This window comes from Crocuta crocuta, unplaced genomic scaffold (assembly GCF_008692635.1).
Source record: "Crocuta crocuta isolate KB4526 unplaced genomic scaffold, BGI_CrCroc_1.0 scaffold134, whole genome shotgun sequence".
Taxonomy (NCBI): Eukaryota; Metazoa; Chordata; class Mammalia; order Carnivora; family Hyaenidae; genus Crocuta; species Crocuta crocuta.
In genome coordinates, this window is record NW_027530183.1 from 1472409 (window position 1) to 1494650 (window position 22242).

General features: G+C 35.4%; 1 protein-coding gene across 6 annotated transcripts in view; it reads left to right on the forward strand.

The window, feature by feature from the left end:
• Nucleotides 1–22242, forward strand: part of FAM13A (family with sequence similarity 13 member A) — a 374408-nt gene that overhangs the window by 155208 nt on the left and 196958 nt on the right. For all 6 annotated transcript variants that reach the window (XR_013335363.1, XM_077765111.1, XM_077765113.1 and 3 more), the window contains exon 5: nucleotides 1022–1175. Coding sequence is in view for 5 of the 6 variants with exons in the window: in XM_077765111.1 (XP_077621237.1) it covers nucleotides 1022–1175 (154 nt within the window). In the remaining variant the exon portion in view is untranslated. The remainder of the gene's footprint in view (nucleotides 1–1021; nucleotides 1176–22242) is intronic.

Consider the following 22242-nt stretch of genomic DNA (forward strand, 5'->3'; position numbering starts at 1 on the left):
ACAGGCAAGGAATCCTGCCAGCTAGTGTCACTGCCTATAATTTAGTTTCTGCCCGATGATACTGATTGCACTCTGCTGGCCTCCAGAACTGTGAAAGAATAAATTTCTGTCATTTTAAGCAACATTGTATGATAATTTGTAACAGAAGCTACAGGAAACTAATATAAATGGGTATTAACATCTCAGTGTTGCTTTTTAAATGCATTTCACTGGTTATTCAATAAGATTAAGTTTCTTTGCATAAGATTATTGATGTCCAGTTGTTTTCTTCTATGAGTTTTTCAACTATTGTCCTTTGTCTTTTTTTTTTTTCAATTTACTTTCTTACCAATTCTAACTACTAATCCTGTCAGTTGTCCTGTTACTAAAGAGATATTCATCTTCTAATCCGTACTTGTCTTGCTACCTTATTTACACTATCTTCTGCATTCCAAAGATCTTTTTCACATTTTTTTAATTATGGAAATTTTTAAACATACCCAAAAGAAGAGGGAATAGTATGTAGTATAACAAATCTTCCATATGTCCATCACTCAGCTTCAATAGTATCAATATTTTTTCCAGAAATATTCATATTTTATGTACTTTTGTGCATTATCTAAGCAATTTTTCAAAAAAGATTGTGTTGCTATTATTTCTGTGGCTATTTCTGTCATGATAAAACATTCTTTCTGTGATAACATTTGTTCTTTATCACTTTTGCTCTTATATAAATATTACCTTATGTGTAGCAATTTCTAATATATACAAAGAATTATGGCACCTATGTTCATCTATACCTTCTTCCTAAACAATGTGTACTTTTCTTATTAAGCACAAGCTACTGATGCAGATCTTGGGGACTCACCAGTTGTCTCATCCACATCATACATGTCCCCATAGAGCTTGTTGAAAATCCCATGTGTCCTTATAAGAAGGCTGATCAATCATACAGGAGATGTCAAGATATATGCCTGAGTCAATTGTACTACCATTTTTGTTTTTAAAAAGTAATTCCTCTCATTTTTCCCCTTACTTCTAGTGTGCCCCCTGGACTTGAAGGCATGAAGGAACAAGACATCTGCAACAAGATAATGGCTAACTTACTAGAAAATTATAATACCCTGTTTGAAGTAGAGTATACAGGAAATGATGATCAGAGATGTGAAAACATGGCTAGGATTATCATAGTAAAAGTAAGTAACTTTGTCCATATATTTTGAATGGAAGGCATTTTATGTAAATCATTCTTTGTCATAAAAAATGTCATGGATATAATTTAGATTATTGTTCCTGTGTTTATTGAATTTTGTTTAGGAAATATAACCTCTGTATCAAGTATTTAGGTGATCTATATTCTTCTAAGATTGGGGAGTGATTGTGAATTGATGTTTCCCTGCTGCTGTAACATCATCTCAAAATCACTTGCGTGGGCCCAGTGCTCTGGTTGATTTTTATGGAAGTCTGGTGTTACCGCGAGATACGTGCTTATAGCTATGTTAGGAGCACTGGGTTACTGACTAGATGGCAAATACCTGAAGATAATATTGCCATGTCTTTTTGTTTCCCTGGTGTCTGGCACACTTTCAAGTTCACCTTCAGATTTTAAGTCCCACATATGTATCACCTGGCAACTATCATCAGTAAAGGAAGGTATTTTTATAAGCTGTAAAGGAATCCTTAACAATACTATCTCATCTTTTTATACATTGGCTGATCATTTATAACCTATCCTTTACACATTAGGGAAATACAAATAGGTCTCTAAAGTAAGTCTGATGATAAACCAAACCAAATCCTCCAGGGGAGGCATCATATTTCTTTCTCACTTCTATTGAGGCAAATCATGATGGAATGGATATGGGAGATTCCCTTAGGAGGTTTCCTGAGACTTATCACATTTACAGACTGCATTATACTTGTTGATTCACATGGCAATGAATGACAAAACTCTAGGCACTTGTTTTGGTCACTGAAAGGGTATTTTCATCCCTTCTTCCAATTGAGACCATGACTTTGAAAAAGAAATAAAAGGTAATAAGTATCAAGTAGCACTCTACCAAAAAAGCAAAAGAAAACCAAAAACTAGGTTTTCTTATCCAGACTCCTTATAAGGACTATATAGTACACCTGAGAAGAATGCCTCTATCTGGAATCTGCCAAACTGATAAAGAGAACTTTAAACTTTGAGGGAAGGGAAGATTAATACATAGATAAAATAAGTACCTGAGGAAATATGTCAGTGATTCACCAGAGAAAATACAGAAAAAAGATAACACTGTCTTGCTACCAAAAAATTAAATTGTCTTTTAAACAGAAAAAATAGATCTTAAATTTCTTCCTCTGGTTCCTGTAGTACTTTGCAAATATTTCTTTTTAAAGTATTAAAAAGTGATTGACTTTTCTACAGCTGTATCTCTGATTTACATTTTTTAACACTTGTACTTTTTAACTAGAGCTGGTAAGATAATAAGATAAGCCTAAGGGGCACCTGGGTGGCTCAGTCTCTTAAGCGTCTGACTTCAGCTTGGGTCATGATCTCGCTGTTTGTAGGTTCGGGCCCCACATCGCTCTCTGTGCTGACAGCTCAGAGCCTGGAGCCTGCTTTGGATTCCATGTCTCCCTCTCTCTCTGCCTCTCCCCTGCTCACACTCCGTCTCTCTCAAAAATAAACATTTAAAATTTTTTAAATTAAAAGAACTAAGATAAACCTAAAATGTAATAGAAAAATATGATCTCCCAGGCAAGACAAACTTGCTGAAATACAGATAGTCACTGGAATATACCAAGAAGAAGTTATATGCTGTGTAAGTAAAACACCACCTGTTGAAATATGTGGAAGGAGTCCCTGCTTAGAACTCATTAAACTACTAGATTTAAGTCTAGTGGAGAACTTAGCATGAGACTACAAGATAAGACACACAAACTGATAGTACTATGGGAGTCAAATACCAAGTATCTTAGGTAGATAAAGAATATAACTGCTACTCCTAATGCAAGTTTCACATCTGGCCTAGAGGCAGATAAAGATGATGTTTGAAAACTACATTTCTATATTGCAGAAGCATCATTCTGCTAAAGCAAAATAGTTGGTGCATTCTTTACTGAATGCCGTGTAGCTTCTTTACCGTGTAGCTTAGGCTACAAGGGAATATGATGTTCTGAACCTAGTTATATCCAATAAGGATTAAATGGAGGTTGCAGAAATTATTTCAATGGAATATGCCAGTGCCATTTTAGGGTCCATAAAAATAAAGAGCATGCTAGCTATAGTCAGATATCTAAACTTGGACATTGCTTAGAAAGCAGATTTTTTTAATTGATAAAATCAGGGACATGTTACATACAAACCAAACGGAAACTGGATTAGAAACAAAATGAGAGGCTCACAATGAATTCATTAACATACTGAACAATTGGAAAAATGGAAGGTAACCAAAAAAAATTCTTGTTCTGATCATTCTCACAAACTCAGTTTTTAGAAGGATGTGTACAAGAAGAGACTGGCACAAAAGAAGTAATAACTGTGCATGAATGACAGACACAAAGTGAGCTGAGAATAAGCTTGGGCTCATGGAAACTGCTAAGATATAGAAAAGGGCTTTTAAGGAGAAATACTAAATGCATCCACTGACATACCTCTGTGTACCCCATTGTGGGGAACAGAGCCATAAAAGATTGAATAAAGTTCACAATATCCTTGTGGGCTGTAGGGAGATTTGGGGCCAAGACAAATGGAAGTTTGGTTTGGGACCAGGATGAAGGACTGTGAATTTGGACTGGTGTTAACTTCAGGGCAGGTCTCTACATTTGTTTGTGTTATTTTCAGTATTTTAATCATTGACTTAAAAGTACATACTTAGCACATTTGCAAGTAAAATAAAGCTGGAAAAGTATTCAGATATTGGATGGCTGTGTATGTAGACTAATAAAATGGTGTGTGTGTGTGTGTGTGTGTGTGTGTAACCATTTCCCTTTTCTTTCTTCAAACAAATAAAAGCATTTTATTTGGGCCTGCAGCAATGTGCTGAGGTCACATGGGCCTCTCCGATAGTTCCAGGGATTGTTAGATGAGTCTCAGTGGTTTTTACCATCATCCTCTTTAGTTTTAAGTCAATTATGACTTAAAGGAAGATTGAGACAGTTCTGGGCGGGGAAATGTAAGGCAAAGTGTGCTAGGGGCAGAAGACTTCTGGAAAAGGTTGTCATCCTTGATTAACAAGAATGATTGAAGGGGCATCTGGATGGTTCAGTCAGTTAAGAGTCTGACTTAAGTCAGGTTTGACTTCAGCTCAGGTAATGATCTCCTGGTTTGTGAGTAGAGCCCCTCATCAGGCTCTACACTGACAGTGTAGAAGCCTGCTTGAGATTCTCTCTCTCTCCCTCTCCCCCCACTTGTGCTTTCTCTCTCTCAAAAATAAATAAATAAGCTTAAAAAAAATGATAGAAGAGATCAGAGCTGTGGTTTTCCTCTGAGTATAGTTGTCCTGGTGGTTGTGATTGACTAGGAAAATGCCCAAAGGTACTCTCCAGCAGTGATGAAAATGTATTATCTCAATAGGGATGTGGGTTATATGGGTGGGGTGTATGCATTTGTCAAAACTCATTCAACTGTACACTTAAGGTTTATCTGTTTTACTTAATGTATATATTTTTTTTAATTTCTAATTACAAGGAACAAAAGGGAGCAGGCCTTTAAGTAAGATGCCCATCTCTTCCATCCTGCTTTCAGATGTTATTATCTGAAGGTATGATGCTTGGAGCTGCTGCCATCATCTTTGCCCTTGAGGAATGTATCACTGACACACTGAAGTGGGCACCTAAAGAAAGAAAGAGGCTGGATTCCTCATCCTTGTTGGTGTGCTGAACCAGCCCCAAACACACATACCTCTGGACTTTGAGTTACATGACAGAAATAAAAGTCCCTAGAATATAAACTACTTTTAATGGAATGTTCTGTTTCTTGGACCAAAAGCATCATACCTGATACAATCACTATAATTGACAAGTGCTATACTTAGGTTTGTAAGATGATTTGTACAAATATAGCCCAGAGGAGACCAAAATTAATAGTAGTTAAATTTGAACACCATCCACAGATGTTAATTTCCAGCACAGTACGAAATGTCAGTGTGATGTAATTGTTCCAAAATACCAAAGATTCATTCACTAAGTAGAACAAGAGTATGCAGAACAAAGAATGTAGGTCTCACTGCTCTCGGTGTAGGTCAGGCAGCATCTACAGCGTTATATCTGATTCTGAGTACTACTGGCAATCACCACTGTGACTCACTTACTCTCAGTAAATACATATTCTCCTGGGTAACTGTCTTTTACTTTAGTTACCATACTGCTGATGACCTTGAAATCATAACTCAACCCTGGCCTGTTAGAAGAGCAGTAGAGCTATATTTCCCACTATCTAGAAAATGCCATGCTGATGCCTCACACCCAAAACTTTTTCTATCCTCTCCAACTGTAGTATTCCAGCCCCCATCCTACCAGACTAGAATCCTTAGTTTATCCTTAACTCCTCTTGTCCTTATCATATGTAGGGACTCAGGTAGTATCGTCTGTCTCTTGGAACACGTGTCTCTTTTCTACCCATTACCATTGCTTTGGGTAGGACCTTATCATAGCCACACAGTTTCAAACTGTTCTCTTGCTTCTAGGCTCACTCCCCTCCCATCTCCTTTCTACCAGTGATAGAGTTGTGTGCCTAAAAAGCAAGCCTGATCCAGGGTCATGTGGGTGGTCCTGTTGATTGAGCTTCTGACTCTTGATTTCAGCTCACATTGTAATCCCAGGGTTGTGGGGTCAGGCTCCACACTGAGCATGAAGCCTGCTTAAGATTCTCTTTCTCTCTTCCTCTTCCCCTCTCCCCTGCTCATGCACTCTCTCCTTAAAATAAAAAATTAAAATTAAAGCCTGATCATAATACATTCCTGCCTTAAGTAAATAAGCCTTTTGCTGTCATTGTTCTGTCTCCCACTCTTTTGCTGACTATATGTCATTAAGATGCCTTTACGTGAGAGTTCAAGCTCTTAACACTGTCCCCAAAGCAAACCTTCTCTTTTAAATATTTGAATGAATGAAGGAACCAACTTGACAATAAACTATAATAAAATAATAAATAAATAAATATTGAATGAATATTTAATGGTTCTTGTCTGCTTCTTATTTCTCTGGCCTTTCTTCAGCCTTCTTTGAGGATTCTTCATTCTCAGTCAGAATTAAACATTGTTATTTCCTAAGGTCATCCTTAGGTCTTCAATGCACAGCTCTGCCTGGCACCCCATACATATATATCTAACTGTCTAGTGGTCACTAGTGCCTGGTAGTCACTTGCATGTCCCATGGATTATCTCATCATCTTTTCTTGCACTTGAAGATCTAATGCTTTACTTGACTTAATGGTTGATCTACCCACACAGCTGCTCCAGATTGATGTCCAGCAATCATTAAAACCTGTTAATTCTTTAGTGTCTCCCTGTTCACTACTACTTCCATAGCCTCTCATCCAGGCAAGGGTATTCTACACTTGGCTCATTATCACAATCACTTGGTTACCCAAACCTAGAGTCAGAAACTCATAGTAGGGCCTCAAAAGCTGCATTCAAAAAGGTTTCCTTGGCAAATATAAGACTCAACAAGATTTGCAGACTGAGTGATCCTTGGAAGAGTATTTCAACAGTCTATCAGAATTCTTTAGTGGGTTTTCTTTACCCATCTCTATAGTATAAAATCTAAGTCTTAGCAAAACAGGCAAGAGTTTTCATGACTTGAGCCCAGACTACTACTTCACATTTCCTTCCTGCCACTCCTTCCCATACATTTGATATACTAAGCAGTCTTTGATGTGATTGTAGAAACAATGTCATTTCAGGCCTCATGTTTTCAAGCTATTGAGCTTAATGCCTGGCATTGAAAATTCCTTGAATTCAGTAGATGGACTGTATTCATTTTACTGAAAATGATGTTTCTGGTCACAATTTGTACATAATATGAAAGTAATATTAATAAGTATTTTCAAAATAATTGAATAAAATTGAAAGCATGATAGTTCACTGTGTAGTGACTGTCATATTTTAAGAAAAGGTACTAGATACTTTTAAAGTTTTTAACTATTGGAAAGATAACTCTGATATTAGAATAAGAAGGTATGTATTTATAACCTTACTATTTAGCGATATGACTGGGTAATTTATAGTATCTCTGTTGGCCATTTAAAATGGCAAAAATTCTATAGATTAGTTGTGAGATTCAAACCATTAATGCTTGTGAAAGTATTTTCAAAGCCAGTTAAGTAGTATATAAAATCAAAGTATTAGGTTAACAGGGAGGAGTCAGGTGATAATATTGGATAAAGCATGTAATTGATGAAGACATTGACTTACTTTGAAATGATCTGGTCAAGGATACTTCAGTAGATTGATCAGTAAACTTAGGGCACAGAGTTAAAAACTCTTGTCTAGAATAAGACAGAATGGGTTAGAACTTCCAGTTTGTGTGACTTTGGGCAATTATTCAGTCTCTCCTTCTACCTTAGTTTTCTCATCTATAAAATAGGACAACTGTCACTCGTTTTGGCTGTTTTTTGTTAGGAATAAATAAAAATAGCAAGTTTTCAAAAATCTTAGCTTGAAAATAATATTTAAAATAATATATAATAATATTAAAATAATATCCTCTTGTATTTGGAAAGGCAAGAATTGAATATGATTGTCTCTTCAATGGACAGAAAAGTGTGATTTTAGTACCTAATATGTCTAGTCAGCTATGTTTTTTGAAAATGAATGTTTTTAATGTTTATTTTTGAGAGAAGGGAGGGATAGAGAGGGGAGGAGAGTGAGAATCCCAAGCAGGCTCTGCACCATCAGCATAGAGCCCAATGTGGGGCTCAAACTCATAAACTGTGAAATCAAGACTTGAGCCGAAACCAAAAGTCGGATGCTCCACTGACTGAGCTACCCATATGCCCTGAAAATGAAACATTTTTAAATAGTAGTAGTTTATGGAAGAATCGAGTTTGAAGTGGCTCTGTGATGATAAATGGGATTTCCACAAGTTTCTGGGAAGATGTGAACATGGAAGCAGAAAATCTTTCAGGCAGAAGGCTGTGCCTTAGATCATGTATTTTTTGTATAATGGTGAGCAGATGTTTCTGGCCAGGCCATAAGAAATAGCATGAGGGGCGCCGGAGTGGCTCAGTCGATCAAGGTCTCATGGTTCGTGGGTTCGAGCTGTGCTTTGGGATCTGTGCTGACAGCTAGCTCAGAGCCTGGAGCCTGTTTCAGATTCTGTATCTCTGTCTTTCTCTGACCCTTCCCTGTTCATGCTGTGTCTTTCTGTCTGTCTCTCTCTCTCTCTCTCTCTCTCTCAGAAATAAATAAAACATTAAAAAATTTTAAAAAGGAAATAGCATGAGAGCTACATAGTAAAATGAACTAGTGTACATTTTAACTGTGGAGTTAATATTCACAGGAATGGGAGAATGATGAGAAGTTTTAAGAACAAGTAGAACTTGCTTTAAGCTGTACTTTAGATTTTTACTTTATCTATTTGGTGCAAACAGGAAGTTAATGTCATTCTTTAGTGCAGCCCGTTTGTAATAAACTCTCATGGGAGTAACCTAATATCTGTTTCTACTCAGCTGACTCTGGTCAGTGCTGCAAAATTGATCATGGCTTATAATAACACATCCATCAACCACACTTATAGACAGGCCTCTCCAGGGCCAAAGCAAAATAAGGAAAAAGATAATTGTAGGATGGTTCCTTCAATTCCACTCTCTCTCATTCTGGGAGTGAACTAAGGTCCCTGTAAGGTTTTCCCAGATTCTGCAGTGATTTGGGCATGTCCGCTAGATCTAGCTACTTCAATCAAAGGAATTTTGGATAGACCTTTTAGGACTGTGGCATTTGGAGAAAACTTTTGTCTCTTGGAGGTCTTAGAATATGCATGTTGGTTCTTGGCATTTTAATCCACATTTTGCTGAATTTGGCAAGTAGTCTTCACAGTTGGTTCTGTACAGTTATGGCCATTTCTTGCTTTACTTACGGTGCAGCTTTCTTTTCTCTTTTTCACTGCTTTTGGCTTTTGTAGGTTTCAAGGAAGGAGCATAATAGATGCACCTTTATTTTGCTAAACTGGAATGTCAAATCTTCATTTCTAAATAACTAGGTTAGGAGAAACTTATCTTTCAAGTAGATCGCTAAGAGCCATAGTTTAATATCTTTAGCTTCAGAGTAATTCTAGATTCTCTGTTCATAAGAGGATCTAAATCCAAGACTTAGAATTTTTCCCTTTTATTCATTCAAGAATTATCTTCATCACCCACATATTTACATACACAAAATTTGGTGGCTTGAGTATGGTTTAAGTAATGCACCATGTAATTTAAGATGAATTTATAAAATCTAAATAATTACTGAATGCCTGCTATGTGCAAAGCATTATTCTAGGCAATAGTAATAGTAAGCAGTAGACAAGTCTCTGCCTTTATGAAGCTCATATTCTAATGAAAATACAATAAACAACAGGGAAAAAATAAGAAACTAGTATGTCAGACGGTGATAGGTTCTGTGGAACAAAAGCGGGGAGAGAAAATTAATACTGGTAAAGTAGGGGAATGGCATTTGCTCATTTAAATAGGGCAGTCAAAATGCTTCATTGACATTGGGACATTTGAACAGAAACTTGAAGGAAAAAGCAAATCATGAAGACACTTGAGAGAACAGCATTGCATACAGGAAGAAGAGTACAGAACCTTAAGGAGGGAGTATACCTATTTTGTCTGTCTGAGCAGAATTGAGAAGGCTCAATGGTTAAATGACCAGTATGGTCATGTATGGTTGAATGACCCTGAGCAAGAGAGAGAGTTAAGTAAGTGAGGTCAAAGAGACATCAAGAGACCAGATCATGGGCGCTCTTAAAGGTCATGGTAAGGACTTTGACTTTTATTCTGACAATACTTTATTCGTGTTGAACAAAAGACTTCCCTGACATAACTTATATATTAAAAGGATTACTGTAACAACTAGGCAGATAATAGACTATTGTAAAGAATAGAGAGAAGTAGAGACCCATTGGGAAGTTTATGACAATAGCCTGGTTAGGAAATGATGGTGTCTTGGGCCAAGGTACTGATAGTGAAGGTGGTGAGAAGAGCTGACAGGTGAGTTAGGATAGGAAAGAACAACACAATAGGAGGTACTTGAGACCCTAGTAGGCTAGAGAATATTTGAGATGGGAGCAAGCAGGCTAGAAGAGTGGTGAGCTGTGAACAGAGAGTAGATGTTTATATCAGTAATTTTAGAGGGGGAGCAGTCTGGAGTGATGATGAGATTTAGGTTGTAGTCATGAGAATGAGTGACTAAAGTGGAGAAGAGAAAGTCACTGGAAAGGAGATGGTTAAAAATGATGAATAAACACACTGATAGTTTGTTCATATTGGCCTTGAATTTATCCAAGAGGATGGCAGATACTGACATAGTTGGGAAGGAGGCGAGGCTGGTCTGCCTAATATATACATATTATTTGCACACTTTGTGGAAAAATTACATGTGTATATATTTAATAGGGTTAATGAGCCTCATATATAATACACAGAATAATGTGATTACTATGTTGCTAAATATCCATCTAGACGTTCTAGATCAGTATCACTGTATTCCAAATAAACATCTTGTGAGACTGTCTTTATTAAGCAGTGTTACTATTGTTCATTATATCTTGGGGAATTTCTTTTGAAATTGACTTCAGAATATACATCATGCTTGTGTCATATTGGGCATTGTCATCATTGGACTGAGAAATCTTTGTACTTTAATGTTTCATTTGATAGTGGGAAATAATAAGTAATGGGAAGTAATCAGTAGTCCTTTTTAAGCCACAGCAGATCATTAATTTGGGGAGTTATGATTAAATATTAACTTTGGTGTTTAAAATTGAAATCTGGCTATCAAATAATTATGCTAATTTTCCTGTGTGACTCATAAGCAAACTCTCAAAACAGCTAAAAACATGTTCTGGAGCGAAAGCAAAGTATGAGAATAACCTCTCTTAGTGATAAGTTTGAGGGAAGTACTCACGTATCAATATGAGGTATGACAAGTTTGATTACAAAGTTCAGTCTTGTTCCTGTAGAGTAAAAGTCACATAAGCTGATAGATTACATAAACTTCTGAAATTATTTCCCACGTCTTTTTCATGCCAAAATATTGCATGTATCTTTATTTTTCATTTAGTGCTGTAGTTTAAACAAATTAACTTTAAATGTTCACTTTTTTTTCTTATTTAATGCCTACTCTGTGCAAAACTCTAGGCTAAGTGTTAGCCTCCTCAGAAAATAAACAAGACTTGCCCCCATCCCAAAAGGAACTTTTAGGCTATAACAAACTCACAGAATCAGTGCAGGAATAGAGGGACAAAAGGAAGGAGGCTTTATGTCAGATATTATGCAAACTTTTTCTATAGATATTATCTCATTTACTTCTTATGGTAGCCCCATGAAGTAGATGAACTTAATTCTACTTTGAACATGAGCATGTCTAAAGAGCAGATTATTCAGGATCAAAAGCAGTAAATGACAGAGTTGACTTTGAAACTCAAAGTACTCATTACAGGCCAAGAATAGAAATAAACAAAATCTTAGTTTAAGTTGGAATATCAGTGCCATGAATATATTTTATTCATTCAATATGTGTTGTAGTCATTTAGTGTCAGGAAAGATTTCTGTTCTGATTCTAGTCCTTTATGCATTAACTATTCCTAGCCTATTCTATAGCCCCTCAAGAAAACTCCAAACTGGGTAGCATTGAAGTCATAATAGGAAATAGAAAATGTTTTGATATTTATGCTGTTTGATGCTTTGTAATTAGGCTGTTTTCTTTCTGTGTGAGTAAACTTACATAGTGAAAGTGATTAACTTGTGCTCGCCAATATGTTATCATTTTGAACACCTAGGAACTCAGAGGTAGCAATAAATTAGATTTTATTTGCTGGTTCCTTCAGATCAAATCTTTGGGCAATGAGCTGTACCTTTTAGATTGGTTCTGAATTTGAAGTCTAAAAAATATAGTAAATGATGTTTAAAGAAATAAAGATAAAGTTGCATAGTAGAATGTTGTTTGTTTGCATGACTCAAATAGGCACTTTCCAGTAGCAGCAACTGATTAGATTATTGATGAATGTAAAGCATTAAGTAATAAAAGTAGTATTAAAAGTTATTAAGTAATACAAGTAGTATTAAAAGTTACTGCTTAGTTTGGGGTACTTCTGTGACTCCAGTTTTTAGATCATAGTCACATATTTACAATTCATGTTGCTGTTAAATTCTTTTCCCCAGACATTTTGTAGAATCTTTACAGATAAACACTAGAAAGTTGTATCTGCTCAGAAATCATTGGAATAGATGAGGTATATCTGCCAGGTGTTAAGTTCCTTCTTTCCTATTATGAAGAATATTTCACAGAAAACAGACTAAATTGTTTTGCTTGTGAAAACATTATGTCCTGAAACCTTTAAACAACTTAGATGACAATATTTTGAAACTGACATCTCAGAAGTTGTCTATTTTAAGTCATTATATTGTGTGTATTTGGCAAGTAGAGACCCTCAGTAAATGGCAAATGAATATTTGCAGATTTTTAAAAGATTACATGAATTTGCTTCAGTACTGAATTTCTGCTGTTTTCTTCAACTGAAGATAGAAATTATATTTCCATGACTCAAAAGTGCCTAGAAAGGAAAAATACATCCAGAAACAGCCCTTAACGAATGACTGAGGAGCATGGGGGTTTATATTCCAAGTTTCTTTTGCTCCTTGGTTGGAATAATTCTGTTGTGTGTGTTTTAAAGTATTTCCCAGAGCTTTTCCCCAAGTTGAAGCCTGAGAACTACTGCAGAAACTCTACTAGCTTCAGAATGACACCCTTAATAGCTCCCTTCTTCCGTCTGTTGTCACCCATTTCCCTGCCGAATCACCCAAATGAACTACTTTCCCTCAGTCCTTGTTGTGGTGTCTACTCTCGGTTGGATGGGTGGGAGTCCAACCTAAGACATCTCAAATTCTACTCATTCAGTGAAGCCCTCTCTCATCTTCAGTTAATCCCCATCATCTCTCTTGTCTAAGGGCACTTTCTTTTGCTCTCTTTTAGAACAAGTCTTGCATTTTGCCTTGGATGAGTTGCTTTCCTCCTCTCATATTGCATTATAAGTTTTTCAAGGGTCAGAACAAGATCTCCTATTTACTTCTGCTTTTCTCTAAAAGTTGTAGAGTAACTCATACCTTCTTGTGTCTTCAAAGCACTTACTCAGTTTTTTATATTTATTCAGAAAGATGTATCGAATTGCACCATGCACACCTACATAAAAGCTAACTCAAATTTATTCTAGGAAAGTCATGCAACTATTCTTGGAATTAGTACTGGTTCACATTTCTAGAATACACAATAAAAGTTTGCTTAACTCCATCCAACTGATTTGCCAGATTAATCAATTCTCTGTGTTTGCTTTTAAAGCTTACTGACTGCTGTCCATGGCAACGCAGAAGGCTGGTGGCTAATAAGCTATTCTTTTATATACTTACTCATTCCTAGTTTTACTTCATGCTAACCAAAAGTTGTTTGCGTCTTTTCCCAAAACTATTCATGTCAGTTTATTGTTTACAGTACCTGTATAGTTTAATTAAACAAATGCAGTGTTAACACCTATTATTATAACTACTTGTAGGAAAATGATGTCAGGAATTAATACAAACTTCTTTAACAGAATCTGAAATCTTCGTGGCTTAATACAGTCCACGATTATTTCTCAGTCACTTCATAGTACAGTGAGTTGAGCAGTCTTCATTTTTTCCAAACCATCTTCCAAAATTGCTTCAGCAGGAAAGAAGAAGTTTAGAATAATATGGAATAGTTTTATGACTACACCTGGAAGTGGCTTAAAATGTTTCTTAAATTACATTGAGCAAATTCAGTCATATTGCTCCCAATCTAACTGTAAGGAAGACTAGAAATGTAGTCTTCCTGGTACCTAAGGAGAGGACACAGAGGAAATGAGATGGTATGGTGTACACAAAGAATTATTTATGTTACAAAATTTGAGTTGAATGCATTGGAAAGACTCCATAAAGATTAAAGCCTTTATATTTTTACTCTGCATAACTGATACATTATGATTGTGGTTTATACAAGAAAAAAAGTATGGAATTCCAAGCTCTTGGACTATTCCCAAAAAAAATCCCACATCAAAAGACTGGAAAATGAATGAACATTTCAGTGTTTCAAACTAAAAAAAAAATATATGTATTATTTATATGTATACTTTATGTATACTTTAAATAAAGTATATGTATACTTTAAATTTTTTTATTTTCTTTGAGAGAAAGTGGGCACACATCTGCATAGGGGAAGAGGTGGAGGAAGAAAGAGAATCTTAAGCGGGCTCAACACGGGGCTCAATCCTACGACCCCGGGATCATGACCTATGCTGAAATCAAGAGTCGACCTTCAACCAACTGAGCTACCCAGGCATCCCAATGTATCATTTTTAAATCATCCTGTTTTAGTTTACTGTCAGGGTTGCCTAACTTTCAACATTTCATTATCTAATTAAATAGGAAAGATTCTTATAGAAAGCCATTATTTTATACAGTTAATAGCGGGCCTTTGGTGATAGACTGCTTAGTTTCAATTTCCAGTTCTGCTACTTATTAGGTGTGTGAACTTCAACAAGCTACTTTTACTTTTGATACTTCAATTTCTATATTATAAGAAATTTAGAGAGGAGCACCAAGGAGGCTCAGTTGGTTTGGCATCTAACTCTTGATTTTGACCCAGGTCTTGATCTCATGGTTTGTGAGATGGAGTCCCACATCAGGCTCTGTGCTGTCAGCACAGAGTTTGCTTGGAATTCCCTCTCTGCTCCTCCCCAACTCCTGCATGTGCTCTTTCTCTATGTCAAAATATATCTTTTTAATTTAGATAGCAAAATATGTGTCTCATAAGGTTATGAGAGGTTATTGTGAGGATCAAATAAATACATCACATAGAAAAATGCTACACATGTAGTAAACACTGTATAAATGATAACCAATATTCTATTTTGATTATCATCATTATTGTAAGATTTGCTTCCACAGTTTTCTACTAAGTGACCACACTATAAGTGACACTGTAATAAATACTTGTATGACTTAAAGTACTTTGGTTGAAAACAACAAAAAAGGAAATGTGGCTAAAATCAGACTAAAAAACAAAGAAAAACATTGTTTGGAAGTACATGGAGTATTTCACAGAATAGAAAGCAAAGCTGAGCACATGAGCAAGACACCAGTTTGGAGGCCCCAGTCCTGATTCAGCCACAAAAACAATGATCTGACAACTACTAATGGATGAAAATAGCTCTAGAAAAGCTTTAGAATACAATGAACAAGACCTACAAGCAAGTAAAGCTCAAAACCAAAAATGGCCACATATATTAGTGTAAGCAAAAGCATTTTACCTGCATCAGATTGTTTTTCAGGCCACAGCACACTTTGGTGCCAAAAAGAATCCTCTTGGCTTTGATTTCCCTCTGTGGAGGTAAAAGAGAGCAAAAGGACCCCAGCAGCCCTTGCTGTCACTATGAACAACCACAGCCTTCATTCTTGAGGCCCTCTCTAGTCTCTGCTGTTGTTTACAACACATGATAAATATGTGTTCAGTACAGACACCAACACATAATAAATAACATGGAAAATCAAAGAAACATGACAGCCACAAAGGAACACAGAAAATTCCCAGGAGCTGACCCCCAAAGAAATAGAGATCTAAGAAATGCCTGACAAATAATTCAAAATAATTATTTTAAAAAGCTCAGCAAACTACAAGAGAATGCAGATAGATAACTCAATGCAATCCAGAAAATAATATGTGAACAAATTAAGTTCAACAAAGAGATGGAAATCATAAAAATTACCACCAAATCCTAGACCAAAAGTATACAATGAATGAAATGGAAAAACAAATGCAGTAGGGAGATTCAGCAGCATACTAGGTCAAGCAGAAGAATCAGTACACTCAGGTATAGGTCATTTGAAATTAGCCAGTCACAAGAGTAAAAAGAATGGAGGGAGCAGACAGGATTTATGAGACATTAAGTAAATCAGTATGTGTATTATAGAAGTCTCACAGAGGAGAGACAGAAAGGGGTAGAAAGCCTATTTAAAAAAAAAAAAAGGCTAGAAAGTTTCCAAATTTGAGGAGAGAAATGGGCATTCAGATTTATGAAGCTCAAAGGACTTCAAATGGGATCAACCCAAAGAACATTATACTGACACACATTATAATCAAACTGTCAAAAATCAAGGACAAAGAATTTTGAAAGTAGAGAAAAACAACTCATCATATATGGCCCTCCACCCCCATGTAAAGTTACCAGCAAGTTTCTCAGAAGAAAACTTACAGGCAAAGAGAGGGTAGAATGACATATTCAAAGCACTAAAAGGGGGAAAAAAATTACTGTAGCTGGAACAATTATCCCTTAAGAATAGAGAGAAACGAACCAAAGGACAAACAAAAACTGAAGACAGATACACAAAAACTGAGACCATTAGACTTATCTTAAAAGAAATGCTAAAGAGAGATCTTCAAACTGAAATAAAAATATAGTGTACATTAAATCTCACTGTAAAAGTAAAAATATAGGCAAGTGCAGAATAGCATTACATTATAATAGTGAGTGTAAATTACTTTTAGTCCTAAAATAGAAGTTAAAAAAATAAATACTTATTAATTGGACACACAATTTAAAAAGAAACAACTTCTGACCACAGGAAAGCAAAGTATGTCAGGGATGGTAAAAGTGTGGAATTATATGTGACTGAAGTTAAATGGTTATCAATTTAAAATAGATTATTATAGCTGCAAGAATATTTTAGGCAACCTCAAGATAACCACAATGAAAAAATATAACTCTATAATAGTTACACAGAATGAGAAAAGAACCAAAGCAAATCACTTCAAAAACACTAAATAATAAAGGAAAGAGTGGAAAAGCAGAACAAACAAATGCAAAACAAAACAATGAGCAAATTGACAGTAAGTCCTCACCTATCAATAATTACTTTAAAAGTAAGTGGATTAAACTCCAGAAGGAATAGAGTAGCTGAATGGATTTTAAAAAACCAACATCCATTCATTAGGCTATAAAGAAGATGTGGTGTATATATATACACACAATGGAATATTATTCAGCCATAAAAAAGAATGAAATCTTGCCATTTGCATCTATGTGGATAATACTAGAGAGTATTATGCTGAGTGAAAGAAGTCAGTAAAAGACAACTTACCATATAATTTCACTCGTGTAAAATTTATGCCCTAAAACATGAACATAGTGGGGGGACAAAAAAGAGGGAAATCATAAACAGACTCTTAACTATAGAGAACAAACAAGGTTGCTGAAGGGGACATGGGTGAGGTTATGTGTTAAATGGGTGATGGGTATTAAGGAGGGCACTTATAACAAGCACTGGGTGTGGTAAGTGATGAATCACTAAATTCTACACCTGAAACTAATATTACACTGTATGTTAACTAACTGGAATTCAAATAAAACCTTGAAAAAAAAAATCAACATCCAGCAATATGCTCTCCATAAGAGTCTCACTTTATTTTTTTTTAAGTTTATTTATTTATTTTGAGAAAGCGAGCATGTATATGAATGAGTGAACAAGGGGCAGAGAGAGGAGGAAGAGAATCTCAAGTGGGCTCTGCACTGTCAGCACAGAGCCCAAATGCTGGAATTGAACTCATAAACTGTGAGAGATCATGACCTGAGCCTAAGTCAAGAGTTGGATGCTCCACCAACTGAGCCATCCAGGTGCCCCAAGTCTCACTTGAGATAAAAGGCACAAAAAGGCTGAAAATGTAAGACTGGAAAAAACTATTCCCTGAAAATGGTATCTAAAAGAAACCGGGCAGCTATACTGATATAGGGAAAAAATAGACTTTTAAGTCAATAAATCTCTATCACAAATAAGGTCATATCATAATGATAAAATGGTCAGTTCAATTGGAAGATTTAACAATTAGATATGTACCCAACATTAGAGAACCTACAGACATCAAGCAAATACTTACAGATCTAGAGAGATATTGACAGTAGTACAGTAATACTGGGAAGACTTCAACCCCATTTTCAATAACAGAATACTAGACAAGAATTAATAAACAGTTGACTTGAAGAATGCTATAGACCAAATAGACCTAACAGATATGTTCAGGACTGTCAATCCAACAACAGAAGAATATACATTCTTCTAAAGTGCACACAGAACATTCTCCTGGACAGATCACATCTTAGATGATAATATAAAACTTAACAAGTTTAAGAAGATTGAAACCATCCCAGATATCTTTTTAAACTGCAGTTGAATGAAATTAGAAAATCAGTAACAGTAAGAAAATCGAAGAATTCACAAATAGTTGGAAACAAAACAGTACACTCTTAAACAATACTGAGTCACAAAGGATATCAAAAGGGAACTTAAAAATCATCTTAAAACAAAAACACAACATACCAAAACTTATATGATGCTAGAAAAAGGAAGAAAGAATATTTAAGATGCTTAGAAAGGAAGTTTATTGTGATAAATGCTGACATAAAAAACAAATTTCTCAAACACTCCAACTTTATGACTCAAGGAATTGGGAAAAGAACACAGTAAACCCAAAATTAGCAGAAGAACAGAAATAAAGATTAGAGAAGAAATAAAGAAGAGAAAAATGATAGAAAAATCAACAAAACTGAGTTTTGTGTGAAGAGATTTAAAAAATTTAACAAAACCTTGACTTACTAAGAAAGAAAACTCAAAATTAGAAGGAAAGAGGAGTCATTACAATAGCTACAACAAAAATGAAAAGGATCCTAAGACACTACTATAACCAAATATATGCCAACAAATTGGATACTTTAGAAGAAATGAATAAATTCCTAGGAAAATGCAGCCTATCAAAACTGAATCAAGAAGAAATAGAAAACCTGAACAAACAAAAATGGAGATGGGATCAGTAATCAACTTCCAACAACAACAAAAACCTCAATACCAGATGGCTTTCAATGAAGAATTAATACTAATCTTCCTTCTTCCTTTTTAAAAAATATACAACGTTTATTGCATCTTTAAAACATCACAAATAAGTCAGAGGTGGCATCTGGCTGTTTCTGTAGCTGGATAGCTTATATCTGGTCAGCCTGCTGAACTGTTCCTTTTTCAGAAACAGATCCCATCCAAAAGTTTTATGATATCCTCATTTTTAGCTGTTGTGACTTACTGAATTAAAGCAGCTGAATTTGATACAAGTTCAGTGTTGTTTACTTTGGAATTAACTCATCTTTCTGAGTTTCAGATACTGAACAAGCAATGGCTGGCCTCATCCAAATTCTGTGAATGTATTTTTTGCCTGTAAAATTTTGGATTTCAGCAAGAAAACCATTGTCCTGAGTAATGACATTGATGGGAAAGTGAGCATACAGACCTCATTTTAGAATGGAAGCCCAGTGTAACACCCTGATCATGTTCTGTACATGGCTACAGACAGTGCAAATAGTGGCTGGTTCCTTTCTGTTTTCCCACCATTTGTAAAACTGGAGCCTCTTTCTTTTCAAGAAGACTGAGTCCTACACTGATGTGATTGAAGTCCACCTGCAGGGTTCCTCTGGGGACCTTCACAAAAACAGTGCTTAAGATAACACTTCAGAGTGATGTCAGTTTTCTGAAACATTGATAGTTTGATTGCTGAGAATGGTCTTCATTCTCACAGTAGATGCAGGGGGGGAAAAAAGCAATACTAATCCTTCTTAAGCTCTTCAATAAGCAGAAGAGGGTACACTTTCAAACTCATGTTATGAGGCCAGCATTACCCTGATACTATACCAGACAACATCACTGCAAGAAAAGAAAACTACAGCTCAGTATTACTGAGGAACATAGATACAAAAGTCCTTAGTAGAATACTAGCAAACCAAATTCAACAGCATATTAAAGAATCATACAACATGAAAAAGTGAGATTTATTCCTGGAATACAGGATATTTCAGTGTAAACAAATCAATCCATGTAATATATCACATTAACAAAATTAAAGGAAAAACGTGATTATTTTAGTAGATGCAGGGGAAAAACACAAACATTAATAATGAAATCCCTTTTAAAAATAAGTATAGAGGAAACTTATTTCAACATAATAAAGGCCATATCTGACAAACCCATAGGGAATGTCATAATGGGGAAATACTTAAAGATTTCTCTACAAAATCAGGTAAAAGAATGGGCATTCTTGCCACTTGAACATAGTACCAGAAGACCTAGCCAGAGCAATTGAACAAGATAAATACATAAAAAAATGAATCAAAACTGAAAAGACGTTGAAATGGTCTGTTTGCAGATGACATAGTCCTAAATATAGAAAGCCCAGAAAACTATGCCCCCCAAAACCTGTTAGAACTAATAAATGAATTCAGTAAAGTTGCAAGATTCAAAATCAACATACAAAAGTTAGACATGTTTCTACACACAAACAACAAAGAATCTGAAAAAATCAGGAATTCATCCCATTCATGTTAGCAACTAAAACAATAAAATACTGAGGAATAAATTTAACCAAAGGGATGGAAGACTCATACACTGAAAATTATGAAACAGTGATGAAGTAAATTAAAGACAACATAAATAAACACATCCCACATTCGTGGATTATAAAAATTAATATTGTTAAAATGTGTATACTGCTCAGAGTATTGCTCACAGGTTCAGTGCAGTTCCTGTCAAAATCCTAATGATATTCTTTACAGACCTAGAAGAAAAAAGTCCTAAATTTTATACAGAATTATGAAAATCCCCAAGTGACCAAAGCAGTCTTGAGTGAGAAGTGCAAAGCTCGTGACCTCACACTACAGTAATCAAACTATATGATACTGGCATAAAAGTAAACATATAGACCATGGAACAAAATACAGAGTCTAAATAGAAATCCATGTCTCTACAGTCAGCTGATCTTCCACAAGGGTGCCAAGAACACCTAATGGGGCAAGCATAGTCTCCTCAATAAATGGCGCTAGAAAAACTGGATAACTACATGCATAAGAATGAAATTGGACCTTTATCTTACATCATACATAAAAAAATAAGTTGAAATGGATTAAGGGCTTAAACCTAAGACCTGAAACTATAAAACTCATTGAAGAAAACATAAGGGAAAGCCTTCTTGACATTGGACTTGGCAATGATTTTTTTTTCAATCTGACAGTAAAAGCACAGATAACAAAAGCAAAAATGAGTGAGACTACATCAAACTAAAATACAGGCTTTGTAGTATTCTCCACAACAAAGGTAACCATCAACAAAATGCAAAGGTAGCCTACAAAGCCACAGAGAATATTTGCAAACCATATAGTCAATAAGAGATTAATACAAAAAAAAAAAAACCTCCTATAACTCAATACCAAAAAAAATGAAGCGGGCAAAGGACCCAAATAGACATTTTTCAAAAACAAAAACAAAAACATACAAATAGCTAACATGGACATGAAAAGCTGCTCAACATCAGTAATCATCCAGGAAATACAAATCAAAACCACAACAAGATAACTCACATCTGTTAGAATGGCTGTTATCAGAAAGACTAGATAAAAAGTGTAGGTGAGAATGTGGAAAAAAGGGAACTCTTGTACTATGTTGATGGGAATGTAAATTTGTTTAGCCATTATGGAAAATAATGTGCAGGTTCATTAAAAAATAGAACTACCATATGACCCAGAAATCCCACTTCTGGGTACATATCCGCGGAAATGAAATTAGTGTCTCAGAGGAATATCTGCACTCCAGTGTTCATTGTAACATTATTCACAATAGCCAAGTTGTGGAAATAATTTAAAACTCCATTGACTGATGAATGGATAAATAAAATACGATGTATGTATCTACAATAGAATATTATTCAGTTGTAAAAAAGAAGGAAATCCTCACATTTGTGGCAACATGGATGAACCTGAAGGGTATTATGCTACATGAAATAAGCCAGCTGTAGAAAGACAAATACTGTATGATCTCATTTATATGTGGAAATCTTAAAAAGTTGAACTCCTGGAAGCTGAGAGTAGATTGGTGGTTGACAGGGGCTGGTGCAGAGGCTGAAGGATAAGAATCCAGCAGCCATGCTAAATAAAAAAAAAAAAAAAAAAAAAAAAGGGGGAAAGGCAAAAAAAAAAAAAAAA